The sequence below is a fragment of the Watersipora subatra genome, chromosome 2 (genome assembly GCF_963576615.1).
Source record: "Watersipora subatra chromosome 2, tzWatSuba1.1, whole genome shotgun sequence".
Lineage (NCBI taxonomy): Eukaryota > Metazoa > Bryozoa > Gymnolaemata > Cheilostomatida > Watersiporidae > Watersipora > Watersipora subatra.
The window spans coordinates 24,005,455-24,022,566 of NC_088709.1; the positions used below are offsets into that span (position 1 = coordinate 24,005,455).

At 35.3% G+C, this 17,112-nt stretch overlaps 1 protein-coding gene across 1 annotated transcript; it reads right to left on the bottom strand.

Moving 5' to 3' along the window:
- Positions 1 to 4,674: 4,674 nt before the first annotated feature.
- On the bottom strand, positions 4,675 to 15,163 carry LOC137387660 (uncharacterized). The gene is made up of 6 exons (XM_068074143.1): positions 15,078 to 15,163; positions 14,322 to 14,460; positions 11,147 to 11,239; positions 10,175 to 10,268; positions 6,427 to 6,525; positions 4,675 to 5,743 (listed from the first exon to the last, which is right to left on the bottom strand). Exons 1-6 carry the CDS (start codon positions 15,161 to 15,163, stop codon positions 5,283 to 5,285), a joined length of 972 nt encoding a protein of 323 aa, XP_067930244.1. The 3' UTR covers positions 4,675 to 5,282.
- Positions 15,164 to 17,112: the final 1,949 nt, after the last annotated feature.

Sequence of the window (17,112 nt, forward strand, 5' to 3'; positions counted from 1 at the left end):
TTCACAGGAATTCTAAGCATGTGAGCATAAATCTGTTCTGATAAAGTGATTCTGTTAAAAGTGTTAATGAGTTTGGTTGCTAATATTTGGCTGCAAAGAAACATGGTAGATTTTATTAGTTGTTTGCCTGGTGTTGACGTCACTTGTATTTGTTTTACATCTGAAGTTTGAATTTAATAGAGCTGAAAGTGATAATATAAGGAGATTTGATACAGAAGTGGAAGGTTTTTAAACCATGTTTGACTCCAAACAGCCACTTTACATGACATGTGCAGCGAGCCAAGTAACTCTTTTCCTATTGGTTAGTCTAAACTACAGATTGAAAATGCATCACTAGTGCTATTAAACAGTCACGGAGCATTTCAACAAACCCGATGGTCTTGGTATCCGACTCGTCTGTGGTTAGTCAAAAAAGTTAATCTGATTAGATAATATTCGGATTTCAATTTATTTATTTTTACATCAGAACATTTTTATTCACTTGTTAGTAATAATAAACTCAGTCGTCAGCAGCTTTTTAACTGTTCTAGTAAAATTATAGAAGCCTGTTTGTACAAATGCAATTTTAACCACTTATCGGTAAGATAAATCATTGAAGTAATAACATGTAATTTAAAAAAACTGTTATAAATGTCATGACTTTCTCAACCACAAAAAGCTGGTTTTTATTGGTCAATGCATTTGTAGAAGTCACGTGTAATTGAGCAGCATTGCTATATGTAGTCATAACAAATATCTACAGCATTTGTCATAAAATCACTTTCTCAGCGCTTGAAACCACTGCTTACACTAGTGCTATCAGCATGCTAAAGACATACTAATGCAGAAAAACCTTCAACTAGTTCACACGGCTTTGAGGAAAATTCATGATGCGACATTGGATAGCTTGTAATGCCCCCCTTCCTCGTATGGGCTCTAAGGCTTACCTATAAGTTGACAGCGCTGTCATATTCTTTATGCCTAGGGATATACTGCCTGAGATACTAATTATGTGGACCTCAAAATATTAAGAGAAATGTGATAAATTTGGCTGTGACCTTAGTACATGATAACAAAGTCAGGAGAATAAATTAGTATTGGATGAGCACATGCATAGATATGCATCAGCAAAGGTTGTGGCTTGCGACTGTTTAAAAAATATCTTTAAGCTTTTGGGTTGCGTTTGCCTTTTTATAATGAGTGTTCATAGGTCATCGAAAAAGCATTTATCATGTCAACCATACACTGTTAAAAGTGACATGAATGAGATAACTCTAAGTTTATAGAATGGTTAAGCCTAAACAAATACTATTTATGCCATGATAAATTTTGTTAATATTTTGTCGTCTATAGGGAATGCATAGGTAGTCTGAAAGTGAGCTTCATCCCAAGTGCCTTTAGCTGGTATCTAAACAATGCTTTCAATGGCACCAGTCGTGTTTGTGATGAGATCAGATAAAACAGTATGACAAACATCAAATACCTAGTCCTACCAAACATTAGCTTAAAATCAACCAATAAGAGCAACTAATAACTTGAGCATAAATTACCCACGATTCTTTATTGGTCTGGAATAAACTTTGGTCTGCATGAAGTTTGGTAGGAAGTCATCTGTAATGATTAGTTAATAGCTATAATTTTATTTTTTTAATGAAAGTTTGGCGCAGCCACTTGGCGAAAGGTCATGGTGAAAGTTCAAGGTGAATGGTCGTAATGAGAAGCTAGAGTGAAAGATTGTCGTGAAAGGTTAAGGTGAAAGGTCATAATCATAGGTCAGGTTGAAATGTCATGATGAGAGGCCGTTGTAAAAGGTCATGGTGAAAGGTCATGGTGAAAGGTCATAGTGAAAGGTCATGGTGAAAGGCCATGATGGAAATGGCGAAAGGTCAAGGTGAAAGGTCATAATGAGAAGCTAGATTGAAAGATCGTCGTGAAAGGTTAAGGTGGTAGGTCATAATCATAGGTCAGGGTAAAATGTCGTGATGAGAGGCCATTGTAAAAGGTCATGGGGAAAGGTCATACTGAAAGGTCATGATGAAAGGCCATGATGGAAATGGCGAAAGGTCATGGTGAAAGGTCATGGTGAACGGATAGCCCAATTTTAGAGCCAGTAATGTGATTTAGTTCCAACTTGTCTCAATGAAGAGTCAATACATGTCGGGTATCAATATAATCTAGAGAGTCTCTAAACTGAGTGAAATATAGCAATTATTACAAAAGCGGAGAGGGGCATATGTTTGAAGCCCATAATAAAAAAAGAGTAAGTTACATGAATCTGTAAAGTAGCAATCATATAAAAACAAAGAGGTGTGAATGTATAGAGCCCATAGATCATAAAAGACTGAGCTATGTGTAAGGTAGCAACTATTACATGTGTGAGGAGGGGGCGTATGTATAGAGCCTATAGATCAGAAGAGACCGAGCTATGTGTAAGGTAGCATTTATTACATGTGTGAGGAGGGGGCGTATGAATGGAGCCCATAGATCAGAAGCAAATTACAGTTTTGGATTTTCCCTGTCTATTCGCAGACTGTCTCCATGTGTTGCCAATTATGCTACTTGAATGAACTTTATCATATCTGGTGATTACTTATCCTTACATATCTTATGTTAGTTAATGCCCAGATATTGTTTCTACGTAAACCTTTCTAATTCTGTTTTGAGCATATAAATGCAAATACAAACGTCTTTCTCGGTTTGATTGCAGATTGTTTTCGTGTAACTAAGCCTACTAATCATGTTTCACAACTAAAATAATTACATTTGCTCATTGCATATACTTGTAGTAATTGAATTTGTGCCATGAAAGCGTTGAGCTAGTTCTATATAAATTTTTGTGACAATCCTTCTTATATGCATCTACTGTTGATACTGCAGCGTGATACCACCTGCAACCAATGATGCTGTACATACAGTTTGTAAAATTAATTGCAAAACTATAATCAATCAATTTTTTTTTTCAATAGTTGGTAACTTTATATAAAAACACTGATTTATTTGCGGAGACCATTTTCAATTCCCTGAGATGTTGGTATGCAATTGCTCGCTGTCTTGTATCTGTTATCTACCCATGATGCCGGTTGCTCAAGATTCATTGGGCTGTTCCTAGACATACTTGATTGGCATCTTTTCTTGTCTTGTTGTGCCGCGTTCATTCTATTATTTGCCTGTAAAACTTCAGCAGGTTTTGGTGTACATTGCTTGTAAGTTTTACGGTCTGCGTAACAAGGATAGTACTCGGGTGTTGTCATATCAAAGGGGTAACGACTCCCAAGACAATATGGTTTGTTGTAACAGCGGGCTTGCCACGCTGGCACTCCTTTCTCTCTATCAATTTCAATGCATTTATCCTTTGTGAGAATTCTACCACTTCTAGAAGTGCAATTTGGAGTTGCTCTATCAATCTCTGTCAAAGGACCTCTATCATCTCCTTCGTGTTGGCAGCAACTGTCATTCATAGTGTTTTTAACATTTCTAAAGTCATATTCTGGCTCTCTAATTTCACCACAGTTTTGTTCTGCTTCCACAAAAATATTTGTGCTTGGCATAGCTAACATGAAAAAATAAACACCAAATTGTGAATGCCAACACATAATTCAATAGTTCATCACTATGTAACCATTTGAAAGTTGAAGGCAATTATTTTAATTTGTGATCAGGCTTATGAGAAATGTTTTCATATAAAATTTCTCGAAAGTTTGCAACTTTTTTTCAGTAATGTTAAAGTCTACTAATGCAATTAACAAATCTAGTAAAATATGAGAATTTATTAATGAAAATCTATAATGTAATTAACCAATCAAAAATCAGTAGGTGTTTGAGGTTTCTTGTAGAACAAAACACGTAATGCTGCTTTTTCTAAGCTGATATGAACTGACATTTTGCTTTCTCATAACAATGAATAAATAAAAATAAGAGTGACAGTATTACTTTATATAAAGTTATGCTAATATGGAAGTGTGAAAACAAGGCTAAGTGAGGGCGCAGCAGGTGAGACACCACTAAAGGTGTTGATAAAATAGTAACTGACCCATTTACGTACCCCAAAAATATCAAATTGAAATTTGAAAAACATGGTTTACAGTATCAAGAATCACAATATCAGTAGAACATGGATATTGATTAGACAAATGCTATTATCAACATATGATTAGGATATTAAATCTGTTTTTCATAAATTAAAGTGTTAAATCAATGTGTTAGAATTTGTTTGAAACTGCACCAAAATTTAATGTAGTTTTGTTTAAGCATGTAGACTTTTTGCTGTTGCCACATGAAATGAAAAAATTTGAATCGATAAGATCAAAAGACTTTTTAATAAAACGTTTTTCTTACGAAGCCTTATAACAATGTTCTAACAAACAGTTTTGCCTGAAACAGCAAAAACTGAAATGCGCAGATTCTTGGTTACTGAGTAAGAGATTTTGATTTACAACTCACCGTTGTCTCCCCTGCAACTTACATGGAGCTGCCTAAAGTTTGGTTCAAATTGAGGCGAGACATATTCTGGTAACTGGAAACGTACAGGAGAAGAGTAAGTAGGCGAATTCAAAGGTTGATTTGAAGCACTCAGCATTCTGTTAGCTCATGCAAACAAAGGAAACGTTTGATTTTTGTTCTTACCTAATGGAATGAGTAAAATGCTGTTTGCACATTAGTGAAAAAATTCATTGTATTCATGAGAAGAATGCACAAAACAATAATGGAAGAAAATTTATAATATGCGTTTGAGCAAATTAGTAATATGGAAAGTATTGAGCGCTAAAAGAAGTTGATGTTGCTTCTCATGGAATAAATACTGCACAAACATATTGTTAAGGAAGTATTGTAAAAACAAGATCTATTAACAATTTCTACAAATAGGAATTATGGGAAATAAGTTCGTAAACTAAATATAGATAATAATAACAATGCTATGAAATAAAACACGGGTATATTTGAATGGTGTTACCATGCCACATCAAATGTTAAATAACAGTGTTACATCACCACACCCACCAGTCCAGCTCTCTACTTCTGCTAGCTACCATGGATAGTATGTTTAGATAAAATGTCGAAAGCCAAAGTTCGAAACAAAACAACACTGTCTCAGTCACCACTGTTGTAATGATACACCTTACCCAGCCTATGCTGAAATTGGTACGGAGCTGCAAAACAGAGACCAACAGCTATAGAAACGATTGAATTTTACAAGCAGAGATAGAGGAGTTGGTACCTAAACTGGGATGAGACATTGTTAAGGGAACCGGATCGTGCGTGCATAGTTAGTTGGGCACTAGAGAGAGAGGAGCCTGAGGGTTGGTCTACATGAAATAAGCTAGCGGGTGGGGTGCATTGCCACTAGATGGGAGACTTACGGGTGCAATAGATTTTGGCTGAGGTGTGAACACCTGCTCCCTATCTTTAGTGAGATGTGGATTCACACCCTCAGACCCAATCATATCAGGTACGGGGCTACAAGGTTTAGTGACATGAAGGGTGCCAGTTGCTGGTCGAGGTACAGCACTATCACACCTAGAACTACGGCTAAAACAACGCTCAGCATCTATTATCATAGGTGGCTCTGGAGTAGGCCATGGCCTGTGCAGCCGCTTCTGAAGGCCCGGAGGCTCAGGTGTCCCAGAATTCCATGTCATCCAATGAGGCGTGCATGGTATGATTTGCTTACTTTGACTCATCTTGGTAACTGGTGCAGATTTCAATCTAGTTGTTGTAATCGGGTTGTTAGCGGCAAGTTTGTGCTGGTTATAGAAATTTACAGAACCTATAAAACATACGGAAGGTGCAGTTAGAAGGTGCACGAGAGACAGACGAACAAACAGCAATCAGTGCTTTAGTTGCAGGTGCATAGTGTAGTGGGTGAGGCAGGCTTAGTGTCACTCACTACTACAGTGAAGAACTACAGGCTAAGTGATTCTAAGGCTAAGTATCTACTACTAGTTTTACTTTGCGCTTCTTAATCTTTATTACATTATTTTTATTATTTCTTTTCTTTTTTAAACTTTGCTAAGTGCCAACTTGGAAGTATTGCAAAACCTTAAGCATTGAGTTAAATTCTGCCAGGAAGTTCAATAGAATCTGTGGTAAAAATGAGTTTTGATGAAAAAAATGTTTACCACAGATTCTGTTGAACTTTTTAAAGGAGTTTTAACGCAATGCAACAAGTTTCTCAATGCTTCCAAGTTGGCAATGAAATTCTACTCCCATATCACAAAAATTAGCGTTGTCCAGATATTTTCAAAGTATAATATAGAGCAATAATACAAAAAAAACAAGAATAAAAACCGGCCACTAAGGAGAGAAATAGGTGCAATGTCTTGAAAATATGACATAAACTCAGTGGTCAATTTCAATTGCTGCCAGCCAGCTGAGATATTACTAATTCACAATTGTGTATGGAAGACTTTCTAACCAAGAATAAAATGAAAAAAGCTTCTATATACTTACTATCGTTGCGTACAATGGCCCTAGCTTCAGTATCACTGATTCCGTAACCAGATCTTGAAATCTTTTTCAGATCGTCTCTTTGACGATAGTTAGGTTGAGCTACAATGAAGCACATTCTGGTAATCAATACATAAGGACTTATCGAGCTGCTATCAAGGTTGTCAGGAGAGCGGTTGGACTTTGGAATATTGTCAGCTTAGTTAATAGAAACACAGGTTGTACATGACTAGATTTCATTGTAACAAAATCAATTATGAAATGGACAAAAACTATTTTGTAAGAACATATCTGGCTGTAAAAAGTAGCTGCTCCAATTGCAATCTTTTTACTTTAAAGTACCACATCGTTTTGTTTGCCCATTTGTCTCAGAACTTGGACAAGCAAGTTCAAATTTTTTACATAATATTTTAATAGTTTAAGCATTAGAGGACATATTAAAAACCGCTAAATTTAAATGTAGCTAAAAAACTTCTGCAACTAATAATGGTATATGCCTCCTTTGCAAGTCACACCAGGATGACTGACAGGAAAGCATTGTTGGTGTTTATTCCCTGACATAAATTTACTAAAACCTTATAGACTTTTATGTATGATTGATATGCGTGCTTTGAAGTGAACTTACTGCTGAGCTCTGGTGAGCATATGGCCATAGCAACTCAAGATTTGATGACACGGCTAATGTATGTGCAGCTTATAGAAATATGTCATAAAGTGTAGAAGTATAACCTTGACCCGTCCACTTATTATTAAAACTAGGGTAAATAGTTTAATTTGCAATCCGATTTTGAACCTGGATACTAGCGGCGGAAGTTATGAAATATTTATAATTCCAGCCATTTGAAGGCTAAAATATTTACACAAAATTTGCTGGAAAAATTGATTAGTTACAAAAAGAAAAGGTCATAGGGTTCAACTCGCTGTTGACTTTTATCTACCGGCCTTTTTGCATCGGTTTGAGTTTCATTGATGATTTTCCATATTTCTTTTTATTGCGGAGCAAAGATAATTAATTTTCTGCCAATTGCTGAGCTGATGATGGTTTTACAACGAAAATGTTAACTTACCAAGAAATGATATAAAAATGAGACCCCTATTTTACAAGAATCGTATACTGTCCATTTTTTATTACACTGCTCTAAGCAGGTAGGTATTCCTTTGTACGGACCACTGATAAAGAAACATTATAATTCTTTCAAAAATCATGCTCAAGGGTTACACTACCCGATATGAACAATTACGATCAGCAACTAAATGCCCTTAATTCTGATGAGCTAGATGTGTTATCAGATATTTGCTGTCTAGAATACTCAAATCGTATCTCCAATTTACCTGACTATCCATTACATTCCTAGTTCCTAAAAAAACCACTAGACTTTATACCAAACACCAACACCTTTCCAATCCACATTATAGAACGGCGCTATGCAAAAACAGCTTTTTCTGTAAGTACGACTAGGCTAATTTACTTCAGGTTACTACTTTTTGTTGTGTTTTTTAGTCTCACGGTCTTGTTTGCTTTAAACAACATCAACTGGTGTAAATAATGTTAAGATCTATCTGTGACAAAGACAAAAATTGAAATGATCGAAAAATCATTGAAATAAAAATAATACTTTAAACATAAAGCAAAATCTTACAATTGAACACGCTGACACGAAACCTATAATTAAATGTAAACATAGCTTGGTAAGTGTATACGAAATAATAAACTATTAGTAGTTTGACATAGCCTTGGTTCCAAGACAAGAGCTGTTTCTTTTAAATATGATACTATAGTAATAATGGTTTGAATAAGCCAAGTAGTGATGACAGGTTTAATTAGCAATTTTTTCCATCTCCGGTGTCTGTAACTTGACAATTGTACCATGTGGATAGAAAACGGATAAAGTTTTCATGACTGTCAGGAATGACATGCAACATGATATGGTCAGCTGCACTTGTGTACATATAATGACATATTAAAAGTTTCAAATAAAATTCCTCAATCCATAATGGATAATCTTTACTATAATAAGAGCTGTGCCAGTTCATCTGTCTGAAGCCATGCTAAGAGTGTTGGAAAAAAGGTTACCTCGCATTGGAATCGAACTCGCTTTAATTTACAGCCTGGCATGTTACCACCTACACCCCCCGGCCACCCTGCTAAAATGAAGACGTGTTCTATGGATACTAATTGCACATGACAATTTCTCATAGCGCATTGTATTGCCAGCGTGCAATCCATATAAAAGCAAAGACCTTAGTTCGGATTGAATCTGTTTGGAATATCTTCAGCTTTAAAAAGCAGCAATTAAACTGCCCCCATCTATTTTCACCATTGGTCGTGAGTATTTCACAGCAGCCAGTGAGTGAAGAAAAAGATTACACTCCTGTGCACATCCTGTAAAATCTGTAACATATCTCGGCCACCCAATTCTAACTCAAAAATAACAGTCATCCTCTGCCCCTACACATGCTCACATCCATTAAGGTTGGCAGATAAAACTGTCTCCATACATGTTTATATTTCACATCCTGTCTAAAAAGTAAAGTTTTTTCTACTGCGATTGATGAAATTGTTGCCTTAATATCAAACATCCTTTATAGCATTACTACCGTAAGAATTGGACAAGTTATTAGATTACACTAATAGTTATACAGAAATGAATTATATTTGATACTATTAACATTTTAATAATCAGCACTGGTTTTCTTGTACCAATCAGTTGAACTGAGCTACTTTTTCCTGTGCGGTGTTATTATCTGAAGACATTTGCATCCATCGCATCCATAGCAACAGCAGACATGTATATGTTTTATGATAACCTACAGAAGTTTTTGTTACTAACAAACATAGTTACAATTTTAATATACATAAAATTATGTTCATTCTAGCTATAGCTGTTAAAATCTTGGCTTATAGAATCCGTATCGCAGATTATTTGATCTCGGACTCTCCGCTTCACCAGTCCAATGCCTTACCAATTCAGCCACATGAGCCCAATGGATTCACTTGGCGATATATGTCTCTATAAGGGAGCATGGACACTACCGCTACTCGTCACAACACAAAGTGATGGCGTAACGCCTTGTGAAGCGGTACCTCTTATTAGTAAGCTTACTCGAATTATCCATTGGCAGTGTGCCAGGCTAATAGCAAGTGGCAGGCAACTCTCATTACCTCTCATTGTTTATAAACTGATTTTTATTACCCGAGTAATGCCGGGTAGCGCAGCTAGTATATATATATATATATATACTAGCTGCGCTATATATATATATATATATATATCTATACTGTATATAGCAATAAAAGTAGCAAATTGCCCAATAAAAGTTGCAAATTGCCCAATAAAAGTAGCATATACAGTATATATATATATATATATATATATATATATATATATATATATATATATATATGCTACTTTAATAGTGCACCCCATAATTATTTTTATAGAAAACATGATTACTGCTACTCCTACATGTACCATTATAATAGTAATAGCTTTTGCTATTGAATACTAAAACTATGAGAAAACACTCCAGTAAGTTCAAGGCTGTCTCAGCTAATAGCTGCTTATCTAGAAGTGTTGTTAGTTTATGTCTCTGTTTGCTGCCACCCTTAAAATCCACTTCACTGTTGAATGCAAACCAAACAACTTTAATTTGAAATTCTAGCCATTGCAGCTGTCTGCCTCTAGCCTTTATGAAGATACTACTTTGAACCGCTGTGGAAGTCAATACACTTATTCAAAGGTCTGCATACCTGTTTTGAATGGTACATCCACTCTAGCGTTAAAGGGAGGAAATGCCTTATCAGTCATTTGGAGCATTGAGTCCATGTAGTCCTTCACTGTAGTCTGAGAAGCAAGATAAAAACTCATAGAAAATAATGTTTCTTATCTTAAAGGCTTTAAGCACATATTTGGCTATAAATAAACAGCCTGAACATAAAAAATACTGACAGTGTCAAGCTTCTGGGCATATAAATAGATAATCATTTACGGTTTTTATGATATGTCAATTTTGTTATATAAAAAACTAGACTATCAACTCATGCTCTAGTTCAGATCAGAAAGATAAGTATAAAACCAAAGCCGGTATTCCCTGTGTATTGAAGACTGATAAGGAAAAATGTTATAAAAATTATGTTTTAGAGTTATACTACCTGATACGAACAATTAGGATCAGTATCTAAATGCCCTTAATACTGGTGAGCTAACCGGGTTATCAAATGTTTGCTGACTAAAATGCTCAAATCACTTATCCAATCTGCCTGACTGTTCAATACATTCCTACTTCACCAGGAAACCAAACACATCTTATACCAGGTACCAACACCTTGTCAATCCACATTATTGAGCAGTGTTATGCGAAAGAACTTTTTCTCCCAGTACTCATAATTTACTTTACTGTTCTTTATTTATTGTTTTATGGTCTGATTTACTTTGTACGACCTTGACTGGAGATAATAAAGTTTATGTCTATCTACCTGGATAAATTTATCTTAATTAAGTAGCAATAAATCATAAGTTGAAGCTATTACTAGTGCGCTGTTGCTAACATATCTTACAAACAGTGGTGACATGTATAAGATACTCCAGCCACTCTCTATACGAACTTGAGGAGAGGATGCAGAGCTCATTAATCCGTATATTAAACAAGCAAACCTGAGTCAGCATTGGTTGTCGTAACTAAGCAACGGAAAACAAATACTATCTTTAAGAGCGCAACCAACCTTCACTTTGGGTTTTGGCACAGCTGGAACTGGTAGACTTCTTCCTTTAGCTGAGCCGCTTTTGAAAGGAGACGATCGTCGAAGGCCCATCAACTACAAGAATAACAAGTAATAGGCTATACAATGTTGCTAAAATTGTTTATGATTCAGTGTTCGATCTGACAACAGACTTTTCAAAACAACAAAACTCGATCATTACAAATGCTGAAGTTTGGTTGGCAATACATCTATATGTAATTAGTAAGTAAATATTAAAATAACAAATTTAATAATACATGTGTAACAGTTTAAGAGTGGGTTTAAAAAGGTACAACACAACAATACAATGCAATATGCTACAAGACAATACAGTACTATGTAGTATGATTTGTATACCATATACAGTATTTTTCAACCTTGGTACACAAACTACGAAGTCTTATAGCTAGAGGATTATGGAGTTCAGTTGACTAAAAGAATAAACAAAACTTACAAATATTATAACTTTGTATTCTATCTAGCCCACTAAGACAGTAGAGCTGACAAGGTGACATGGTATGAAGGTGACATAATATGAAGGTGTCATGAGATGAAAGTGACATGAGATGAAGGTTACATGAAGATTACATGAGATGAAAGTGACATGAGATCAAGGTTACATGAGATGAAAGTGACATGAGATCAAGGTTACATGAGATGAAAGTGACATGAGATGAAAGCGACATGAGATGAAGGTCACATGAGATGAAAGTGACATGAGATAAAGGTTACATGAGATGAAGGTGTGGTGTCATAGTGACAATATCAGTATTGGCTTGCTGTCTGTCGGAATTCAACAATGACTTGTATCTTGGCGATGCATGCATGAGTCGAGCAGTATGGTAGAGAAGAAGTTACCCAGTTCTCAGTATCTAACCACTTCCAAAACTGTTAGATTAACTTAAACCCAGATTAACCTTTGCAACCTCCAGCCAGTTAGCCATTTCCCTTGCCTAATGTGCGAGGGACAGAGGCGAATCTTTAACGTGCCCACATTGTCAGTGTGGTACACGGGGGTTCCAAATTATGGTCTAGATCCGAAAGACCCAGCAATTTAGGGTTGAAAACTTGCTGAGAGCTTTTGTCAGCTCGGCATTAAGCAGTACTCAAGCTACCAACTCCATGATTGACAGTCAAAGGCACTACCACTGGGCCACCCTGACACCCAATATCAATAGCTGTACTCATATTACTGATAACATGTTCAATATTAATTGATACCGCAGCCATTAGACTAAGGACATGCCAATATTATCAGCTATTCACATAGCCTGACTTCTTGCGTTTCATTGACCGTAAATTTAATCAATCAGTTCTTAAATTAGCCTGTAATTAAACCAGACAGTATTTGCTACCTTTTTGCACTCACATTCAATCAGAAATTGTATGGAAGTTGGTTGCAGTCTTTTATTCGCGCAGGCCATGTCCACCATTATATACTCACGGCCTGAATTGGTCGCATAGCCTTAGTTCTCAAAATCTCTCATATACATATGACTGATCCACCAATGATCACTCAAGCTAAAGCAAGGTCGAAACAGGCACACATAGCCTATACTTCATTTTTATAAAACTTACCAACACAGGATCACACTAACATGGTTAGCAAACTTTTGACCTTACATAAGAAATTGCCTTATTGTTTTTATGCACGCAGTTTCCTGTGACCTATGCATGTGTGTACCTTTAACTGATTCAAATGAACAAAGACTTGCTGTATATACTGGCTGCCCTTTAACATCATTGTATTAATTCATAGCATTGTTACTGCTCATTGTATTTAATCTACAAACTTATTTTTCATAATTTCTATTTGTAGAAATTTTCAACGTAGGCCTATATTGTTTTTACATTATGTCCTCTACAAAATGTTTGTACAGTATCTATCACGCGCAAGGTAATATCTACATACTGTAGTGCTCAACACGTTTCATATTAATGATTTGCTCCTATGAATGTATATCATAAACATTTTGGAAGGTTCCACGTCTTTCAATAAAGGCGACATGAGATGAAAACAAAATGAGATGAAGGTGACATGAGATGATGGTGACATGACATGAAGTTGACATGAGATGAAGGTGACATAAAATGAAGGTGACACGAAATGAAGGTGACATGAGATGAAGGTGACATGAGATGCAGGTGACATGAAATGAAGGTGACATGAGATGAAGGTGACATGAGATGATGGTGACATGAAATGAAGGTGATATGAGATGAATGTGAATGAGATGAAGATGGAATGAGATGAAGGGGACATGAAATGAAGGTGACATGAAATGTAGGTGTGGATATTATTATAAACAACAACAAGCAAGAAGACAAGAGCTTCCTAGGACCTCTAATTTCTTCTTTATGCATAATAAGTAGTAACAGTCAGCTAGTGCTCTGGTAGCAACAACAACTGCTTTGGCATGTGCCACTGACTCCGTTAGACAGCCACCTACAACAGCTTCTGTCTGGCTTTTCTAGTGCATTTTTTCCTCTAGCTTGGTTAATAAAGTAGTTAAAATGTATTGCATCCATATTCTGCCATGTATTTTTTCCCTGCCCTGCCCCTACTCTCCTGACACCACGCATATAGATGAAAGACCATAGATCTACTCAATGCAATTTTACTACACTATGATAAGTTTTGCAAGAAAAATATAGCTTACTTATTGTTTTCTTTTTAGGGTTTATTTTATAACTTCTTAATGTCGAAATGAATTTAAACATTATTAACTTGTTAAGTTGAGCCAAAACATAGCAATGTCCTAACTTTCATATGATTGTGGTTCTTAAAAAAAGACTAGTTATGCACAGCAGCATCGTAAAAACACAGGTACTCAGTGTCCTTTACTTTTCTTATAAATTTCTGTATTTCTACACAAAATTTTATAAGTTTATTACTTCAATCAAAGGCGTTGTGTCTGATGGTTAACTCACCCTTGTCACACACTTAAAGCAGTCGTAATAAAAATTGAAAGAAGACAATTACTACAATCAATTTATATAATCATAACCAGTTTATTGAGAGACGATGACTATGGAACTGATAAAAAAGAGTAAGAACATGCAGTAATTTTGGCCCCAAGTTAGAAAGACCTGTTTGTGACCACTTGCTGTCTTTTGAAATACACATCTATATATATGGTGAGCAGCGTGCACCAACCTCTGGCGGCGCTACAGGGCGGCGTCTAAGGGTAGGCTGTGGCTTTCGGAAGTGATCCATGTAGGTGCTGACCTCAGGCTTGTAGGTGAGGTGTGGCGGCACAGGAGCCATCCTATGAAACGGTTGCCCGGCCATCTTTCTACAATAATAGCGCAAAGTAATTATGTTACAGAATAGTGTTAACAGAAATATAATATAGGACTACAAGGCAGTTGAGGACGAACCAAAATCAAAGTGATCCCCAAGTATTTTAGTGACTGATCATACTTATTAACAAACTCACGAGTTTGGTCTTTGTAGCGAGCGGGTTTTTGTGATTTTACAACATTTGATTTTATAATAGTGAAGGAGGTTTTAGCGATTTTCTAAGAGAACTTTACTGGTCGTTCATACTCATTAGTAGGTTAGCAAGCTTTCACATTGCTAACTAACAATGTCTAATATTTCATTCAAATCTTTTTGTCAAATCTCTCAACAATTAAGGCATATGTTAGTTTGTATCAAGAAACTTCATATGTTAGTTTATACAGCTCAAGTTGTATACAAGAGAATAAAATACTTTTTTAAAGAGGGTTGATAACTCCATTTTTTAGCGATAATCAGTATTCATTAAATGCCAAACTTCAAGAAAATAATTTTACTGTTACTTTACTTTTGTAAAACTCATCTCATTTCATCATTTAAAGCGACTATTACTTGAGCAAGAATAGATTTAATAAGTTGCGCAAGGCTCTTTTTACAATTCTCTGTACTCACAATTGCTGCCTAGGGTCAGCGATGCCAACCACACTCGCTCTAAACACAGAAGAGACCTGAAGACGGTCTTTAGCAGTAGAGAACATTAGACTGATAAGCTGAGTCAGCCAGCACTGGCAGCGCTCGTATATGACAGCTCAACTTACCTTATCACCCGCAGAGCTACTTGAGTTTATCAAAATAATGTTTCAGTGCTGAAGACGGCGTCAATACAGATGTTTGATATTAGTGTAGGCAGTTGTATTAGCCACGGCTGGGCACAATGGAGCAGTATAGCCGTTGCTAGGTGAGTGAGATTAACACAACTAAACTGCCTTTTAGTCCTTTGAGTATGCACAAAGAGCCATGATTACGAGCAGGATGCTAGAATAGATTATGAATTAATGGCTTTTATTGCTGCCACCAGCAGTTGACACGGCTAACTGTTGACAGTTGGGCTAACACAGTTGGACCAGTTAAACCTTCATAATAAACCATTATTATTAATATTGAAAAGTAATAAAGGAACTCGCACAGTGATTTCATTATTTAACATTTATAAATGAACAGAAGTCATCATGATAAACAGCTGTTAAATAGAATGAAACCATTGGTTTATAAAACATTTTAAATTTAATTTACAATTTATGCAATAGATAGCTTATCTGAGAGAAAGTTAAAATTTTCTCAAATTGTAGAACAAATAATTTACAGTAAAAAGAATACACCCACACTGAGAGTTATGACCATGTCAGGTTAAACATACAAGTGAAGACAACTTGTAATATCATCATCACATGGGTATTTGATAGCGAATTTAATGTCAAATTTAATGCATAGGCACAAACCATAACTCACTTATAGCTAGTCGTCTTACGTATAAACAATTTACTCTGCAGAATAGCGTTTCATCACTCGGTGTTGTTATAAGTTTTAGCCTATATAGTGACTTCCAACAAGAATTTAAACATTAAGTAACTAAAAAAAGTGGAAGTTTATGTTTATATTGCTAAAGATGAAACTTACTCAATGTACAGGTTTAACTATAGCTAGCAGAACATTGTTGTACATTCAGGTTTGTCGGCAGCACATGTTTTGGTGAATTTATTAAAATTGTTTTAAGATTTAGCGGTTATGACATCAAGCTTCATTAATGACTTGTAATATACTGCCATCTTTGCCAATTTGGCAGTAAGACAGTCAAACTTTAAAACCTGATGTTTCTATGAAGCCTTTAACGACCATAATCATCTAGCTACAAACTTTTAGTAGTTTTAATAGTTTTAGCTATTTTTTATAAAGTAACCAAAACTTATACAAACATTTTATCTGAAGGTTGCTCTCAGCAAGTGTGAAACTATTAGTAATCAAGTGTTTTATCTGAAGTTATAGTCTGTTTTATTGATTTTAACTTGCTCTGATTTTATCCTTGAGCACTCTGCTCAGATTTTACACTTTTATTCATTTAAAAATTCATTTAAATATATATACATATATATATATATATATTTTAGTACAATCGCGTCTGATGAGTGCTCCGCACGAAACAAATTTGTAACGCAAATACTAAAAGTTTACTTTTTTCGCAATAATTTTTCAAATATTTCATACTCCACTAATAATCTTTTAGGTTTTTAGTGTAGAGTTCTCTTTTTATATGCTTTTGCACTTGCTTTTAGTTAATATATATATATATATATATATATAATGGACTTTTATGGCGCAGTTCATAATCATTTTAACAGAAATTTTTTTTACATTTGTCACAAAAAATGGATGAATACAAAAGTATTGCCATGTTGTAGAGACACAGAGACAAACATTTATACAAGTAAGACTTGAAACTGCTAAACTTAGGTATAAAATAAATAAGATATACAAAAAGATGTGCCATGCAGTAGACTAGTTTCACAATTAACTATTGCACATGCATGGTGCGGTTTAAAAACAATTAAGTTAACAAGAGAGTTTAACATTTTGTATTGAAATATTAGTAAATACTATACTCCCATTTTTGCATTTTTTTCTCCAAGCATTTTTGCTTGAACCTGACAAT

What these genes read in the sequence shown, in the direction of transcription:
- LOC137387660 (XM_068074143.1), bottom strand. Translation starts at nt 15,163, where the DNA reads ATGTTCTCTACTGCTAAAGACCGTCTTCAGGTCTCTTCTGTGTTTAGA. An exon ending in GCTGACCCTAGGCAGCAATT is followed by an intron (nt 14,461 to 15,077) that starts GTGAGTACAGAG and finishes CTATTATTGTAG; the next exon opens with AAAGATGGCCGGGCAACCGT. An exon ending in GCCCTGTAGCGCCGCCAGAG is followed by an intron (nt 11,240 to 14,321) that starts GTTGGTGCACGC and finishes TTATTCTTGTAG; the next exon opens with TTGATGGGCCTTCGACGATC.